Source organism: Nomascus leucogenys, chromosome 9 (genome assembly GCF_006542625.1).
Source record: "Nomascus leucogenys isolate Asia chromosome 9, Asia_NLE_v1, whole genome shotgun sequence".
NCBI lineage: Eukaryota > Metazoa > Chordata > Mammalia > Primates > Hylobatidae > Nomascus > Nomascus leucogenys.
Window position 1 is genome coordinate 114,089,196 of NC_044389.1, and position 19,139 is coordinate 114,108,334.

Here is a 19,139-nt window from a genome sequence, read left to right on the forward strand (position 1 = left end):
CACCGGCCACCAACCCTTAAGTCAATCAAGGCTTGCCGTCCACTCTATCTGCTGGCCAAGGGAAAATTAAATCCCCTCTAGAGAACAGAAATGACTATGTGTGTATGTACACGTCTGTGTGTGGATGCAAGCATACCCCGTTTTATTACCCTTCACTTTACTGTGCTTTGTAGGTACTGGATTTTTTACAAATTGAGGGTTTGTGGCAACCCTGCGTTGAACACCTAATTGCCACCATTTTCCCAACAGCATGTGTTCACTTCATGTCTCTGTGACACACGTTGGTAATCCTTGCAATATTTCAAACTTTTTCTTTTTTTTTTAAATTTCTTTTTGCCAGCACCTTGACCTTGGATTTTTGCATTATTATTATATCTGTTAATAGTGACCTGTGATCTCTGATGCTACCATTGTCATTTTGGGGGGAGGCACAAACCACACCCACATAAGACCACAAACTTACTCAATAAATGTTGTGGGAGTTATGACTGCTCCACCAACCTTTCTCTCATCTCTCCCTCTGCTCAGGCCTCTCTACTCCCTGAGACAAAAGAATACTAAAATTAGGCCAATTCATAACCCTACAATGGCCTCTAAGTATTCCAATGAAAGGAAGAGTTGCACATTGCTCCCTTTAAATCAAAAGCTAGAAATGATTAAGCTTATTGAGGTAGGCAAGTCAAAAGCTGAGACAGGCTGAAAGCTGGGCGTCTTGCACCAAACAGCCAACTTCTGAATGCAGAGGAAAAGCTCCTGAAGGAAAATAAAAGCGCTATTCCAATGAACGCACAAATGATAAGAACGCGACACACAGGAAGTTTGAGTGGTCGGGATTGATTAAAGCAGCCACAACATTCCCTTTAGCCAAAGCCAGAGCAGGGCCCTGACTCTCTTCAGTTCCCTGAAGGCTGTGAGAGGTGAGGGAGCTGCGGAAGAAAAGCTGAAAGCTGGCAGAGAGTTGTTTATGAGGTTTAAGACGCCGTCTCCACAACATAAAAGTACAAGTTGAAGCAGCAAGTGCTGATGGAAAAGCTGCAACAAGTTCTCCAGAAGATCCAGCTGAGCTCATTGGTGAAGACGGTTACTCTAAACAACAGGTTTTGAATGCAAACAAACAGCCTTATATTGGAAGAATATGCCATCTAGTACTTTCCTAGCTAGAGAGGAGACATCCATGCCTCCGAAACTTCAAGGGACAGGCTGACTCTTGTTAGAGGCGAATGCGGCTAGTGACTTTCAGCTGAAGTCAGTGCTCACTTGCCATTCCAAAAATCCCAGGGCCCTTAAGAATTACGCTACATCTCCTCTACCTGTCCTCCATAAATGGAACAACAAAGCATGGATGACAGTACATCTGATGACAGCATTGTTGACTGAGTATTTTAAGCCTACCATTAAGACCTACAACTTTCATAATACAACTGGCTCATTGACAACGCACCTGCTCACCCAAGGGCTCTGATGGAGATGTACAAGACGAATGTTGATTTCATGCCTACTAACACAACATCCATTCTGCAGCCCAGGGATCAAGGAGTCATTTCCACTTTCAAGTCTTAAGTTTTTAGCCTATGCACATATATTTAATTTTTTTTAACGTTTTTGAAGAGGAAATTTGGATGAGGAAACAGAATACAGCACTCGTTCCTGTAACAGCGTTTTGCTCTACATCTGAACACCAATCACACACACGCCAGGCACTGCTAGAAAGCTGCAGGTGACACTGTGGCACCCCAGCCAGTCTGTGGGATGCCAGGGGAGGAAGACAGGTAAGAAGGCAGCACGGAGGAGGGTGTCTAACACGGGAAAGGCACCAGCCTGTCTACACACTAAGGGGAAATGTCCAGGGCAAGAAAGAGAAGACACGGTGACAGCAGGAATGGCCGAAGGAGAGGAGGTCCTGGGAAAGGGGAGGGGAAGGCTCCGCAGCTCATCAGGGTCCTGGGGACGGGCAGACAGGCGCTCAGAGCCACGGGCCCCACCCACACCTGTCCCTCTGTGCACACAGGCAATGCCATCTCTCAGCCTGGCAGCGTGGAGGGCGTGAGGGAGGGCAAGTGAGCAGGTGAAGAGGGCACTGTGGGGGAAGGAACCACACAGCACGTGCGAGAGGAAACAGAAACAAAATCTGGTCGGGAAACTGGTACACACACAGCTCTAAGTGAAAAGGCAGAAAAGAGCTACGCGGACAGCATTAACTCCGTGGACAGCATTAACCACAGGCACGCAAGCACATTCGTGGAGTATCCTTTATTGAATACATCCAAGTTATCACTACATCAAAAGTAAACCTCTAAAAGAGATATGTATTTTGTGATAAATAATGCACATTTCAGTTACAAAATTTCCTGCATATGGTTTATAGACAACATTAAATAAAATGCAGACTAAGACGATATGTACATTGTTTAGGGAGTTAAGCGTTTCCCTGTTATTGAGCCCATACGAGCTCAAGACAGAGTTATCCCAGTCTCTGAACAGACCACACTGTCCCGACAACCGAAACAGTAAGGCTTCCTACGGAGTAGCAGCTGGCTTCATCATGCACGATTTTAAAAACACACTGGAGGAGGCAATGGCCTCTGGCTACGGCACTCCTTAGGCAGTGCTTACCTGAGCCCACGTGGCCTGCGTACTTGACTAGGCACTTCCCTGTCTCTATGCTCCACAGCAAAGCCGTGTGATCTGTAAGATGGAAATGAAGAAGTCAGAACTTAGCTATCATCAGTTTATAGTTTTTCAAATGAAAGAATAAGACAAATACTCTAAAAATGGGAAGTTACACTACCACTGATATCTCTTCCACCTTTGATTCTATTACTCTCTACACTTCAACAGATCAAAGAAAACATTTCCCAAATGGGAGAAGCTGTGACCTGTCTGAGGCCATGAAGTCAGCTAATGGACAACCAGAGACTTGATTTCCTACTTTACTATGAGGCTGGCTGCATCATGCTGGAAAATGACAGACAGAGGTCGTTCCCATCACAGTTTCATTATTTTATTAAAGTATTAAAATGTTCCAGAACATCTCCCAGAGTTCAAATTCAAACAGCATCCAAATCCAGTTACAACTGTTGAGATAAGCATTTCTTTGGATCTTTGGGCCTTTCTCTTAATAGCCATTATTTTTTTAAGTAGATTTAATGGGAAAATCTGAGAAATAAGCACCAATTAGCCAAATGAAATTTCTGAAATATCAGAAAGGACCTTTTTATTCTTTTTTTAAAACTATGATTTCCAAAGGAATCCAAGGCGCTCATCCATGAAAACAGTTTCAAAGAGGAGCAAGAACTTTCTTCGCTATTCAAGTGGTTTATCACATTCACTTCTGCCTCTAAAAAGCAGAGTCCAGTGAGTGATTAACGTCTCACAAGCTGGGACAGCATTTTCAACGAGCACCATTTGTAATGTGAGCAATTTTTATCTCAAGGGGTATTATGCCACCTTAGATAGCTTTCATAAAATATCTTTTTTTAGAGAAAACACAGGGTCACTTTCCACACTCTGCCCCTGTGGGCAAACCTCTGCTGGGGGAGACTATCAGCCTCACTGCTGGCTACACGCCCAGGTAGTGTTCACTTTCAGTGAGTACCACAGTCCTGTCCCTCAACTGTACTCCACTTGTGGAAAAAAAGTCAAATACATCTACAAATCAGAAACACACTTGGCTATGGATAAGAAAAAAAGGGCCAGGCACGATGGCTCACACCTGTAATCCCAACACTTTGGGAGGCCAAGGCGGGCAGATCACAAGGTCAGGAGATCAAGACCGTCCTGGCTAACACGGTGAAACCCCGCCTCTACTAAAAAAACAAACAAACAAACAAAAAAATTAGCCAGGCATGGTGGCGGGCACCTGTAGTCCCAGCTACTTGGGAGGCTGAGGCAGGAGAATCACTTGAACCCGGGAGGTGGCGGAGATTGCAGTGAGCCGAGATTGCGCCACTGCACTCCAGCCTGGGCGACAGAGTGAGACTCTGTCTCAAAAAGGAAAAAGAAAACGAATAATTGGAATACTGATTCCTCAACATATTTAAGTTAAATCCATTCCAAACAAGTATTTCTTTCCTCAGATACTTGGTTCACTGTGAGTTCCAACGCCCTACCCACGGGGACCTGGAAAAGACAGGGTGCAGATGCACATCTATTCACGGGAGCATGGAATGCAGGATGCAGCTGGACACCCACCCACGGGACCACAGAATGCAGGACTGCAGGCCACAGCACTAAGCATCACCAAGGGCTAATGTGTGGGTTCCACTGACTCCTCCATGACGCTTTTGCATCTAGGGTTCCTCTGCCACAGAAAAGTGAATGTCTGTCACTCAGGGATCAGGCACAGCCATGCTTCTGCAGGCTGGCCAGGTCCGTGTGCGACTCACCAGCTGATGCAGTCCCAAGCACCACTGGCTGTGTCTTGGCCACGCTGACATCCCAGATGCCGTCCCGGTGGCCGATGTACTCCTTCACGAGCTGGCAGGCAGCTCGCGATGTCGTGGTCTTAAAGCTGGAGACAATCTGAAACCGAGATGGGGAGTCTTGTGAAACAATTTGCTGAAGTAAATTTTTCTAAGTCAAGAAAGAGAAAACGAAAAAGACGTCTTGGAAAATGCACAAATCACTGACTAGGACAGTTAAAAGCATCAAGGAACACAGCCCAAGTGTGAGCTGAAACGCCCTGTGTGGACAGGGTGGCAGGTTCAGCTCATATCACAGAGAATGCGTGCAGCTCTCGCGGCGACCTGCGCAGGCTCCCCCACCTCAGTCCGACAGCCAGGCATGGAAGGTCTCACTGCAGAAGGGTGGATTTAGGTGTTTCAGGTCCTCTCCCCCAAACCCAAACCATGAGACAAAATTTCCAAATTCTTAAAAAAAACAAATCGTTAGCTAGCCACTCAGACACAAAGAAGTCAGGAAGGACATCCCAAACCTTTAACTTTAGCTAATGACACTGATTGCTGTACATGTTCACATTTTGCTGTTTTTGAAAATTTATACCAACCACGTATCATCAAGTGTAAAAAAAGCCTGTGGTGGGGAGGAATCAAAAGACGACAGTAATAGGTTTGCCCGAGACTGGGCGCTCGCTCAGAGCAGGCACCAGCTATGAGGATGCAGGGCAGTGCGGCCGTGGGCCCCTGGCCTTTTGGACATGCCCAGCCCAGCAGGAGACAATGCGAACACATCACAGACCACAGAAAGGCATCGTCTCGAATGACGACACACACAGCAGACAGTTCTCATGTCTCTTGTCAGGAAAAATATGAAGTGAGTGAGGAAGAAACTAATTCAACACAACGATTTCTGCAGAGTTTGCTTTTTAAATTTTTCTTCGGTAAGAAAACAGCTGTCCAGCTGTTAGGTAAATCAGAATAATGTAGACTTTTCAGAATAAAACAAAAAAACTAAGTGAAGAACTAAAATCAGTGGCACTACACAACTTGTTTTAAACACTGATTTGGCATAGCCCTGAAAAACAGATCTAAATTCATTCTTCCTAAGACCATGAAAGCACAACCCACTGTCACATGGATTTGGGTCTGCACCCTCGAGTTATTCTCCTCGGATACAGTGACATAAAAGGCTGAGGAAGAGGCCAACATTTTCACCAGTTACAGAAAGAACTTCCACTGGAACTGGTCACAGGAATTGCAAAAACACTTGTTCAACCTCAAACCCATCATTATCCTCTTTTCTTTCTGAACACTAATATCCTATTCAATCCAGCAAAATTATGCCTCCACAACGTGGGAGATACTTTTGCTTACAGAAAGTGTCATTCAGATGTTAAATAATATTGTAACATTTTAGGAGGGAGTGAAATTAAAGGACACACACAACCTCCCACCATAATAAGCTGTGGTAAATTTCACTTTCCAAGTCTCTCCCCATTTCTAACATTAATAACCGTATCGTAGTAAATTTCATTTTCCATGTCTCTCACCACTTCTAACATTAATAACAGTATTATAAGAAACAAACTACTAGAGTTACATTCTTCACCTGCTCCATTCCCAGGGTAAGAACAGAGTGGCTCCCTCCCGGAGGCTCCAACTGCACTGCTGCTGGAGCTGTACGGCTGGAGCTGTGCGGCTGGAGCTGGGCGGCTGGAGCTGTGCAGGAGATCATGTGCCGTTTTCAAATATTTTCTCATGTGTTGCTTCCAAAATGCCCACTGCACTTTGACCATCCATTACCTTAACTCTTTTTCCTTAGAAAAGCTGACTTAGTCGTCATTATCAAGAGGCCCAACAAAACAGACTGAATTACTTAGAGGGAACGTTCATAACAGAAAAGCAGCAGAATGAAGCAGCAAACTGACGCTCACGCCCATCATCCCAGATCATTTTAACTGCGGCGCAATCTGAAGCATGGTTGTAAAAATGTGTGCAAATATTTTTGAGAAGATGAGTATCTTCTTTTGTGGAAAAAGCCCTTTCTGATTTTTATAAGTTTCTTTAAAGTGGGCTGCAGGTTAGACTCCCTCACTTCCCTCCCACGTAGGCATCAGAAATCTCATTAGCCACCCAGGAAGGGGAAAAACCTCTTCTGCGTTCATGTAACACACTTTTGTGTTCCCGCTATCCCACCAGGCACGTTACTTGCTTTTCATGGCTCTGGGTCAGAAGGAGGGAAAGTAATAAATCTAGACTGTAGCCTTTCTCTTATTCATGCTTAGCTTTGGCACCAAGAATCCACACTGTAGTACAAATCAGAATATATTCTGTTACCAAATTATTTCTTCAATCTTCAGATGTCTTATATTTTCAGTTATTTTTTACAATGGGTATGGGCAGTGTGCAAAGGCTATAAAGATCATTAGTAATATGCTTCTTATAAATTCAGATGAATTTCTAATACCTAAAATGACTAGGCTTTAAACATCTCTAATACATTTTTTAAAGCAAAGCATTACTGTACATATCCTTACCCTTGTCCAAATCTTATCTTTTACTGCTCATGGTAAAGGACAACTTTATATAATCATTTCTTCCTCTACTTCAGTAATAATGAGAAAGTTTTGGAATTCCAAGACCATACATTGTATACATACAACTGTACACACCAGAAAAGGCAACATAATCTGAGATAATGTAATAAGAAATTAAATGAGGAAGAACATAATTTCACACTTCATTATGAAGAAAAAGCTTCAAGTTAATTTATTCAAAAGTTCCAAACTTGTAAGTATAAGCTAGATATTACATGGCCAAAAAAAATCAAATAAATTAGCAGCTTACATTCTAGATGTTATCAAAGGAAAGTACAGTAGAAAACACCAGCAATTTCAGATTTTCTTTTGAATAACAAAGAATTACCAAAGACTATCAAATGAGGACAAACGGCAGAAGGACTGAATTTGCTCTATTAATGGCAGTTAATCTTACTACAGATGTCATGCTAAGTAACTTTAAACTCAAGGAAACAAATTGGAAAAATAAAAAGCTACCAAGAACTACTTACACCATCATAGCAAGATCACTGAAAATTTCAATTTATCTTTTGTATCCTTGAAATATGCCAAAGTACAGATGCACACAAAATTGCCTCAAAATATCACTTGATAGTAATCCATCACAGACAAATGAATTCCCAAACAATTAAACCCTTTCCACTTTAAGAAGGTCAGCACAAGATACTTTAAGAAAATACAAAACATCATGAACATCCCTGTGTGCCTCAGAGACAGACCTTCACTTCCTGATCACACAGGAAACTGAGGAGAAGAACGTGATGAACTAAAATGTAACTTTAGCTCAGAACATAATTTTCACTAATTTGCACCTATTTATTAGCTTCCTCCAAATTCAGACCCTTTATATTAAGCCAATTAACAACAGAAATTATATATTCCCTCTAAAGACAATATATTTACTAATACATCATATATTAATCCCTGTAGGTACTAGGGTAAGCTACTATGTAAATGCCTGCATACTGACATTCTTTTTCTTTTTTTTTTTTTTTTTTGGAGTCAGAATCTCACTCTGTTGCCCAGGCTAGAGTGCGGTGGTGTAAGCTCGGCTCACTGCAACCTCCACCTTCCAGGCTTAAGCAATTCTCATACCTCAGCCTCTCAAGTAGCTGGGATTACAGGCACCCGCCACCACGCCCGGCTAATTTTTGTATTTTTAGTAGAGACAGGGTTTCACCATGTTGTCCAAGCTGGTCTCAAACTCCTGACCTCAAGTGATCCACCCACCTCAGCCTCCCAAAGTGCTGGGATTACAGGCATGAGCCACCATGCCAAGCCAGGACATTCCTTTAAAAAACTAAATTTCCCTTAAAACCATTTATCTTTTTCTACTATGCCTTTCTAATTGGAAAATATGCAACTTAAAGTACACATCTGCACACCTTAACCACCACATGATGGCTCGAGAGCCGGTGGCCTGCATACCTTGCTGGTGGAAGCCTTGTAAGTGGTCTTCAGTTTCTGGGAGAGCTGGCTGGTGCTGTGACTGGCTGCAGGGACAGAGAGTGTCAATCAAACACAATCACACAATCAAAGACCCACAGCCTCCCAAATGGATCTTGTGTCTTGCACAGGAAGAAAGGGGGCCCAGAAAGGCTCGTCTGACCCTAGTGACACAGAGCCATGGCAGAACAGGAACAAGAACCGAGCTCCTTATTCTCCTAGACCCACACCTGAATTAGATAGTTCAAGGTCTGCTGACAGCAAAACGCAAACCAGCCAGCATCCTGCACTAAATTCCAAGTTTCCTGCATATATAATCTGCAGGACAAGACTTTCAATTCACCTTACCTTTTGCTTTGAGTTGGCCCTTACTCAGCTCTGCTCCATCAATCGCTTGTCCTTCAGCAGCTAAACGTTCATTAAGGGTGTCGATTTCTCTACGCACTGGGAAGAAAAAAGTTTTCAAAAATCTAAAGTATGTTTTTATGTTTAAGTGTACTCACCACTTCCAAAACTTGCACACAGAAAAAATGCTATATATTAGTGTTATATAAACAAAGACATGAATAATATTCTAATAAGCAAGATCACAATTCATAGAGTTCTCAAAAAACTAAAGAAATCATTTGAGGCTGGGTGCAGTGGCTCACGCCTGTAGTCCCAGCACTTTGGGAGGCCGAGGCAGGTGGATCACGAGGTCAGGAGTTTGAGACCAGCCTGACCGACAGGGTGAAACCCTGTCTCTACTAAAAATACAAAAATTAGCCGGGCATGGTGGTACATGCCTGTAATCCCAGCTACTCAGGAGGCTGAGGCAGGAGATTTGCTTGAACCCAGGAGGCAGAGATTGCAGTGAGCCGAGATCACACCACTGCACTCCAGCCTGGGCAACACAGTGAGACTCCATCTCAAAAAAAAAAAAGAAAGAAATCATTCGAGATACCATTCCAAAAATAAAAGCTCACACACTTACTACACCGTGGAAGACACTGCTATCAGGGTCTCAAAGACAGCACCTGCATTTCAACATAGTTTCCATAGTGCTTGATTCTGCACGATTAAAAACATTATTCTGGGCTGGGCACAGTAGCTCATGCCTGTAATCCCAACAATTTTGGAGGCTGAGGCAGGCAGATCACTTGAGGCCAGGGGTTCAAGACCGGCCTGGCCAACATGGCAAAACCCCTTCTCTACTAAAAATACAAAAATTAGCCAGGCGTGGTGGTGGGTGCCAGTGATCCCAGCTACTCTGGAGGCTGAGGCATGAGAATCGCTTGAACTTGGGAGGCGGAGGTTGCAGTGAGCCCAGATCGCGCCACTGCACTCCAGCCTAGGTGACAGAGCAAGATTTTGTCGCAAAAAAAAAAAAAAAAAAAGTTGAAATAATTTTTCCCTCAATGAATTGTAAAGGTGGACTCTTTAAAAAGGAGAATCCTGTATTAACATTAAAATTTCCAACAGCAAAGTTTAAATGACATAGGATTATATTCTCTTCATTATTCATCCAACCACACCACTTAGCTACAGAGTGAAAAACAGCTTAACAATGGAAATGCTCTTTGTTAGTATTCAACTTTTGGAATCAACCTGTAGATAAAGCATGAAAGACTTGATTATAGTTACATTTGTCTAATACAAATTTTATAGGTTGGATGTGGTGGCTCACACCTATAATCCCAGCACTTTGGGAGGCCAAGGTGGGAAGACCGCTTAAGCCCAGAGGTTTGAGACCAGCCTGGGCAACACAGTGAGACCCTGTATTTATATATATAAATTTTACAAACACAAACCCTAGAAGAAGAAAAACTGGCAAGTAATAGAGCAGTGGAAAAGGACCTGTTTATTTCACTGTGAAGCATTAACACTAAAGCGGATAGATCTAAAACCAGAAGACGATTACTTACATTCACAGGACTAACCACCAAAAGAACCAAAAGCAAAAACACGCAGAAAATGTCTTCCTTTGAAGAGTGCGATGGGCTTGAGGGGTAATGGTAGATTTCTTTTTATACTGTTTGATAAATTTTTAAGCACATATGGGCATTACTTCCAAAATAAAAAAAAAGAAAGAAAAATTAAAGCCAAGCTAATTCAAAATTGTTTTGATTTGCCTTTAATAAGTCAGATATAGTATATGCATCAATTTTCAAATGATGTTATATTAATAAAAAAGTAAATCAATGTTTTCTCAATTTATGGTGTACTTGGTGTAGGGAAAATTATAAGATCCATGTATTTTTTATTTTTTATTTTTATTTATTTATTTTTGAAACGGAGTCCTCGTGGGAATCACATCAGACCCACAGAACTGCAAGATGATAAATCTGTGTTAGTTTAAGCCACTAAAATAAGTTTAAGTTTGCTACAGCAGAACAGAAAACTAATATAGTGATGAATGTCTATTCATAAATTTGACTATGGATAGGTAAAGCTATAAATGTATATTAAAATAGGAGATACTCACATTCTAAGTTTTCAATATAAAGGTTTTCAAATTCTCTTTCTATTTGACCAAACAGTTCCAGAAGTGTACTGCGAACCGAGGAAGGCAGTTTAGAATCCTGCAGAAGAAGACTTTGTTTAAAATGAATGAATGAATGAAAAACTCTAAGTACAAATATGCTTTTTCCCAAGTGAATTATCTTTTATTCTAAACTCTTATTTTGTATTATTACATATTTTTATACATAAAATGCTTAAATAGTTCCAAATTTCTGCCAAGGAAACTATAAATCAAATTGTATAATGGCTACCTAGTATGATATGGGATTTATAAACAAACACTCCTTCAAAATAACACAATTTTTCCCTTTACAAGAGAGGACATAAGCCTACCTTATTTTAAAACTTCCAAATTTGTAGAGAAAGGCAGCAGCTCCCATAAATGAACTATTATAAACAGCCTCTGAGTGCCATCATACGCTATCCTACAAGTATTTTAATCTACTAGACCCTCATGGAAGAGGCACCTTTACAGAGTTCCCGCCACACCCACTGCGCTTCAAGCAAAAGCACAGTCACTCTTCCCGTCACTCTACATAACACCTAAGAGAGCGTTCCGAAGAGGAAAAAAAGAAAAATTTCACAAAAAACAGCCAAATGTCTATTAATTGAGTGAAAAAATGATTAACTTCTAATTTCCCGGCCGGACCACGCTCTTCATGCCTGTGTGTTTCCCGCACCCCTGGGAAGGTGAAGGGAAGGAGCTACATTGTCAAGTGTGGTCCAGCAAGTAAGCAGGTCCTGAGCACCAAACATATCACAGGCACTCACTGCCTGGACCCGCTAGTCAACAAGAGCCTGCTAGATACAGCCATGTGCCACTCCAACCTCCCTGAGGGCATGGCCTATGTACCATTTGGTATGTGTCCCCTACTCCCAACACCCAGAGTAATTTTCAAAAAAATCCTCATCAAATATTTCTAAAATAGTGTTTCAATACTTACCTTTTTTTTTTTGAGACAGAGTCTCGCTCTGTCACCCAGGCTGGAGTGCAATGGTGTGGTCTCGGCTCACTGCAAGCTCCGCCTCCCAGGTTCAAGCAACTCTCCTGCCTCAGCCTCCCCAGTAGCTGGGACTATAGGTGCACACCACCACACCCAGCTAATTTTTGTAGTTCTAGTAGAGACAGGGTTTCACCATGTTGGCCAGGATGGTCTCAATCTCCTGACCTCGTGATACGCCCGCCTCAGCCTCCCGAAGTGCTGGAATTACAGGCGTGAGCCACCACACCCGGCTGATACTTAACCTTTCTATGGGACTTTTCAAATTTACATATAGTATAAACTTTTTTATTCTGATGAGTTGTAAACTTTTTTTTTTTTTTTTGAGATGGAGTCTCGCTCTGTCACCCAGGCTAGAGTGCAGTGGCACGATCTTGGCTCACTGCAAGCTCCGCCTCCCAGGTTGGTGCCATTCTCCTGCCTCAACCTCCTGAGTAGCTGGGACTACAGGCGCCTACCACCACACTCAGCTAATTTTTTTGTATTTTCAGTTAAGATGTGGTTTCACAGTGTTAGCCAGGATGGTCTTGATCTCCTGACCTCATGATCCGCCCACCTCAGCCTCCCAAAGCCCTAGGATTACAGGCGTGAACCACTGCGCCTGGCCGAGTTGTAAACTTTTAAAAAAGATGTACTATATTTATTAAATCCTTCTGAGATTAACTTAAAAGACAGAAATTTTAGGGAAAAATGACAGCATTTTAGCAATGTGAGTTTTTTTTTTTTTTTTGAGACGGAGTCTCGCTCTGTCACCCAGGCTGGAGTGCAGTGGTGCAATCTCGGCTCACTGCAAGCTCCACCTCCCGGGTTCACGCCATTCTCCTGCCTCAGCCTCTCCAAGTAGCTGGGACTACAGGCGCCCGCCACCACGCCCGGCTAATTTTTTGTATTTTTAGTAGAGACAGGGTTTCACCGTGGTCTCGATCTCCCGACCTTGTGATCCGCCCGCCTCGGCCTCCCAAAGTGCTGGGATTACAAGCGTGAGCCACCGCGCCCGGCCAGCAATGTGAGTTTTACAGTTATCACAGATTTCTCACAAAAATTTTACAGACTACACACACACACACACACACACACACACACACACACACACACACTACTCTAAATACTGAATCTACTGAATTGGTACTATAGCCTCTAAACATCCTTCTAAAACCAATGAAGAACATGAAGAAAAAAGAAAGGAAAACACAACCATAAAAATTAAAACTAGGCCATTAAAAAGGACGTCCCAGCCAGGCACGGTGGCTCATGCCTGTAATCCCAGCACTCTGGGAGGCCAAGGTGGGCAGATCACCTGAAGTCAGGAGTTCGAGACCAGCCTGGCCAACATGATGAAACTCCGTCTCTACTAAAAATACAAAAATTAGCCAGGACTGGTGGCAGGCACCTGTAATCCCAGCTATTTGGGAGGCTGAGGCATGAGAATCACTAGAACCCAGGAGGCAGAGGTTGCAGTGAGCCAAGATCACTGCTGAACTCTAGCCTGGACAACAGAGTGCGACAACGGAGCGAGACTCCGTCTCTAAAAAAAAAAAAAAAAAAAGAAGAAGTTCCAATAACTACGAAACATAAGCTTGCACTGAACTGAGAATCACTATTAGTATTTTCCCTGCCCTGTGGCCTCTGCACGCCCCATTCCCTCTCTGTGAACATCCCTCCCCACAAGCGTCACCTCCTCAGAAGCCCTTCTGACTCTTACACGAGGCCAATTTCCTCCTACAGAATCAGTTCCTACTCATCTATATCCGTCATGTTTTAAGGCTCTTATTGTTCAGCAACTAATTACATCATGTCATATATACTTAAATATTAAGTGCATATTAATATGAAAGTAATTGCTAACACATGGACACAGGGAGGGGAACATCACACGTCGGAGCGTTGGGGGGCTGGAGGAAGCATAGCATTAGGAGAAATGCCTTATGTAGGTGACAGGTTGATGGGTGCAGCAAACCACCATGGGCACATGTATACCTACGTAACAAACCTGCTTGTTCTGCACATGTACCCCAGAACTTAAAGTATAATTTTTTTTAAAAAAGGAATTGCTATGGAAAAGAAAGCTGAGAAGTCAGCATTAATCTCACTTTATAATCAAGAAACTAAATGCACAGAGAAATGAGGACTTGTCCCACTAGAAGGGGAACTTGAGCCCAGGAAAAGCACGCTTACAAAATGACTTTCAAACTTTTCCATCAGTTCTCCCTTTCTGTGCCATTCAATTTCACAGACTCTCAAACGAGTTGTTGAACTTTTGGTACCACTTGAGAAAACTCAAGACACTACTGGTATGACTCAGCAAAGCTTTTAAATGAATTTGTTTCATCACATCGACACCAACACACACCTGAAAGCTGAGGCACGCACACGCAGGGAGCAGACAGCTGTTCAGGCCGCAGCCAGCACTGTGTGCACGTGGCCGTCGCAGTTCTCCGCAATGACAGACCTCCCGCGCCTGCGCGAACCTGGCTCTCTAAACTACTTCAGACTGGCAAATCTGAGACGTATAAAGTTAAACCTAACACGATGTCTCCCTCAGACTCATCTGCCCTCTCTTCTATATTGCTGCTCCTCAACAACTGAAAGGGCGTCACTCTACACTGTCTAGAACGAGACCACTCCCACATTAATCAACACCTCCCTGTTCTGAGATCACCCCTCACACATACCAGGCCAAACGCGTGCAGCAGACACCACAGCTCTCTCCTGCCCACGGCAGGGGGAAGGCAGAGCGCCTCACGCGGGCCACTTACAGAACATGTTGACTGGTCCCACTCCAAATCACTGCTCATTGAACAAATGAGCTCCGTCTAGGGAGGGAGCGTGGGAGACACAGGCTGAAGGTAGTGCAGAGGACGAGGCCGTGTGGCTCTGAGCTACCTCTGAGCTACCTTTGTGAGGGTTACCATGAGATGCAGTCACCGCCTATGCTGTGTCACAAAGGAGAATGGGCATTCAGGGCCCAGAGGAGAACACATTCACCCCAGGCAGGAGACAACTCTAGAATATGCCAGCAGGGGAGGGGGCAGGGTTTCCACTGCTAGAAACAAAGTAGGAAAACCGATCTTTGACTGCTTACTCACACGGTCCAATAGGGGAGCCACTTGCCACATCTGACTATGTAAATTTCAATGTAATTAAAAGTTTTAAAAATTAAAATTTCATGTCCCGGGACACTGGCTACATTTCAAGTGCTCAGCAGCCACATGTAACTGGTGGTTCCCGCATCAGACAGCAGATACAGATACAGACGCTGCCCCCACCACAGGAGTCCTGCCGCGTAGCTCTGCTGTCTCCTAAGTGCTGTGTTGCACGGGGTCCCCTAGACGTCCCATGCTGAAGTCCACAGGCCCAGGACCTCAGCATGCGACTGTGTTTGGAAGCAGGGCCCTGACAGAGGTGGTGAGAGTAAAATGAGGTCATAAAGGAGGGCCCTCCAGTATGACAGGGGTCCTCGTAAGCAGAGACTAGGACAAGACACACAGAGAGGGACAACTCTGTGAGGACACAGAGAGAAGACGGTGTCAGCGAGCCACAGACAGAGGCCTCAGGAGGAACCAGCCCTGCTCACACCTTGATCTAGGACTTCCAGCTGCCTGGAAGGACCACGAGAAAATAAATGTCTGCTGTTTAACTGCCCAGTCTGTCAAGCTACCCAGTTTATGGCATTAGGTTATGGGAGTCCTAGCAAAGTTACACACTAAGAATACCAAAGCTATTTTTGTAATTTTTTTGAACACTAAGTTAATATGTAATCACTTTTTATAGAAATTAGAACCAGGTATTGGTTTATTTATTCAATGCATAATCATCTAATTTGAGGTGAAGATCCTCTTCGTGGCAACAGTCATGTCGGGTTCTGGGTTCACACTGTTGTATTCAGTGTAGAGGTCCTGGCCTCGAAGTCCTGGCATAAAGTTACCCACATGGTCCTAACAAGATCCAATATTCATAGAAGCCAATTTCTCAGGTTTAAGCTTTATCTTCCTACAGCATTATGGCTGATGAATTTGCTCTAATTGTGAAGGAATGGTTGTAGGTTTATGTATAGTTATATACGTATATAACCATGTATTAGATATATCTAGAGCTTATTTTAATATAAATATACTGCGTCTAGGCTTCACAATACTCTTAAAAATTCTGGGCCAGGCACAGTGGCTCACGCCTGTAATCCCAGCACTTTGGGAGGCCGAGGCAGGTGGATCATGAGGTCAGGAGATCGAGACCATCCTCGCTAACACAGTGAAACCCCGTCTCTACTAAAAATACAAAAAATTAGCCAGGCGTGGTGGCGGGTGCCTGTAGTCCCAGCTACTCAGGAGGCTGAGGCAGGAGAATGGCATGAACCTGGGAGGCAGAGCTTGCAGTGAGCCGGGACCGCGCCACTGCACTTCAGCCTGGGTGACAGAGCGAAACTCCGTCTCAAAAAAAAAAAAAATTCTGACAGAATTTCATCAGCTATAAATGAACTAGAGAAAGTATAAGCAAAACTTATCTTTATCAAAAATAATTAGTTCATTTTAATCCAAGGATGACATACTGCAGCAGAGACAAGGATGAACCTAAGCAAAGTCACTAAAAGATCTGATTCCAAAAACTCTTCACAGAAAGAGATCATTAAAAGGATATGATACTCTTCTTTTCTTGAGACTATCAGAGACAGAAAACCCAGAATTGTATTGTCCACAAGCCTGTGCAAAGAATAAAACTAATCCAAACTCTCATACCTACTTTGATTTGTTATTACTTAGTATACATATCCTAACCCATCTGTGTATGCTGTTGTATTTGATAGAAGTTTTAACGAGTTTATTTTGGGGGAGTTTGGGAGGGGTGATCTTTTTTTAGTAACCCAACCCTTTTTTTCTACTTTGGAGACCTTTATATATTTGGCTACTTTTATAACATTACAGACACAATCACCATCTTTAAAGTAAGGCCTTGATCCCGGGCCCAGTGGCTCACGCCTGTAATCCTAACACTTTGGGAGGCCGAGGCGGGTGGATCACCTGAGGTTAGGAGTTCGAGACCAGCCTGACCAACAAGGTGAAACCCTGTCTCTACTGAAAATACAAAATCAGCCAGGCGTGGTGGCACATACCTATAATCCCAGCTACTCAGTAGGCTGAGGCAGGAGAATCACTTCCACCCAGGAGGCGGAGGTTGTGGTGAGCAGAGATCGCGCCATTGCACTCCAGCCAGGAAACAAGAGCGAAACTCTGTCTCAAAAATAAATCAATCAATAAGGCCCCGATCAATAGTAGCTTACTTGTCCTTCTAACATGTCTCTTGGCAGTCCCGTCCTCTCCTGCTCCGAGCTGTTAGTTCTTCGTATAGAAAGGCTATGGGATTTGCGCTTCTGTTTTGTTTGGCGAGCAGTCGAACAACTTGCGCTTTCTGTGGGCATTACTTCTAGGAGGTAGTGTCCTGGTCACTCCTGCAGTAAGCTAAAAACAGCAAGAAAAAACAGTGTTTCTGATACAGCGAGTTGAAACAAAAGAAAAACAGTGAAGAAGATAATGATGACTTCTAATTACAAGCTTCCTTACTATGGTTAACATTAACTATATAATTTGGAATATGACAAATTAAGATGGTTTAAGGTAGGGACCACAGCCCTTATTAAAGAAGTAATTTCTTTATCAAATTTCATTAACATCTTAAGTATCAAATGGCAAAAAAGAGGTTTAAAATTTTTAAAAAAAAATAGCTCTCCCTTAACCCAACGTTCCCCAGGCACAGTCTACTCCCCCGAGGGAACCAATGTTAATTGCATATTCTAGACTACAGATTCTAGACTCATGCTGTCCAATAGGAATATAATGCAAGTCATGGATGTAAATTTTCCAGTGTCCATATTTTTAAAAATCAAAGCATATGAAATTACTTTTAATGATTTACTTAACCCAATACGTTTAAAATATTTTATAGTCAACATAAAAAACAATGGGATATTTTATGATTACCTCTTTGAAATTCAGTGTGTATATTTACAGCATATCTCAATTCAAACTAACCACATGTGATTAAGTTATTCAAATCTCTAATTTAAACATGATTTACCCACTTCGGGCATTTTCTACTCATTTCCTGTTATTATCCATCCTTCCTCCCCATTATATCACTACATTACTTACTACAATCTTAGGTAATATATTTACACACATATCTTCTTCCTTCGACTACAGATTTTGCTATTTTGAACATTACCTGGTGATTTTTTGCTATTACTGATCCCTCCTCCCATGAACACAATCCTATCATCAGGCCAGCTCAGCACCTCACCGTGACAGAATCCCTGCCCCAAATGCAGTCAAAGGCAAAGCAGGACACGCCCACAACCTCCCAGAAGCCAACATGCCTCCATCATCTTCATTTAGAGAAGACTGGCCCAAGTACCAAGAGTAGGGGATGGTTCTGTGAATATATCAGCATAACGGAAAAATACGCTAACCTTTAAAATACACATAAGGACTATGTAAACATCTAAATTCCAAGTAGACAGTTACAACGGTGACTCACGCAACAGCAATAGCCTGTGCCTCAAGGCAAGACCTTATTTCTGGTGTGCCCAGCCCTCTTCATTATCAACTCCTTAGACATTACCAGGTGCGGACACACATCCCTGAAATGCTACTCCTTTCCTTCCAAACGGCTCTCACTTACTCAATAGCCCTAACACCTCCTTACTTTGTTATAGAATGATTCCTTTTCTACAATATTTAAAAATCACTAGCGTTCCCTTCTTTTTAAACAAGTCAGCCTGTTTTGAAAAATAAGTTTATCTATACATAAGAGAGTATTCTTAACAGAGATGAAATGTATTCACAAAAAATTTAGAGTGTCTTCCATAAAGGTTATTAATAACATAAACAAGATCTTTCCTATTCAGTTTATTAAGCATTCTAATTATAATCCTAAATACCAAGGCTGAAAATATTTTTCTAAGAGAAAATATTGTGACTTATAAAAATTCACTTCATTTATTTTTAATATTATAAATAAAACAGTAGAAATCAACATATTTAACCTTAGAATTCAAGGAAGTCGTAGCATTTTTCTAAATATCTCTTCTAAATATCTTTCTAAATATGAATGTGAGTATATACAGTTTAGCTTTGTTTCCTGTTTCTTACATACTATGCAGAACTCTCATATGTAAATTTTGTTATTAAAACTTTTTTAAAAGCCAAGCATAACCCAAAAAT

The 19,139-nt window shown here is 42.5% G+C and overlaps 1 protein-coding gene across 5 annotated transcripts in view; it reads right to left on the bottom strand.

Moving 5' to 3' along the window:
• The window catches only part of WDR37 (WD repeat domain 37), a 77,624-nt gene that overhangs the window by 43,985 nt on the left and 14,500 nt on the right, over positions 1–19,139 (bottom strand). For 4 of the 5 annotated variants that reach the window (XM_030819368.1, XM_003280239.4, XM_012499419.2 and 1 more), the window contains 6 exons: positions 17,201–17,378; positions 10,887–10,983; positions 8,771–8,866; positions 8,405–8,469; positions 4,386–4,521; positions 2,614–2,685 (listed from right to left, as the gene is read on the bottom strand). In XM_030819368.1, coding sequence (XP_030675228.1) covers positions 2,614–2,685; positions 4,386–4,521; positions 8,405–8,469; positions 8,771–8,866; positions 10,887–10,983; positions 17,201–17,338 — 604 coding nt within the window. In that variant the 5' untranslated portion in view covers positions 17,339–17,378. Of the gene's footprint in view, positions 1–2,613; positions 2,686–4,385; positions 4,522–6,006; positions 7,938–8,404; positions 8,470–8,770; positions 8,867–10,886; positions 10,984–17,200; positions 17,379–19,139 lie in introns of those variants that run through there. The other variant, XM_030819370.1, reaches the window with a different exon arrangement.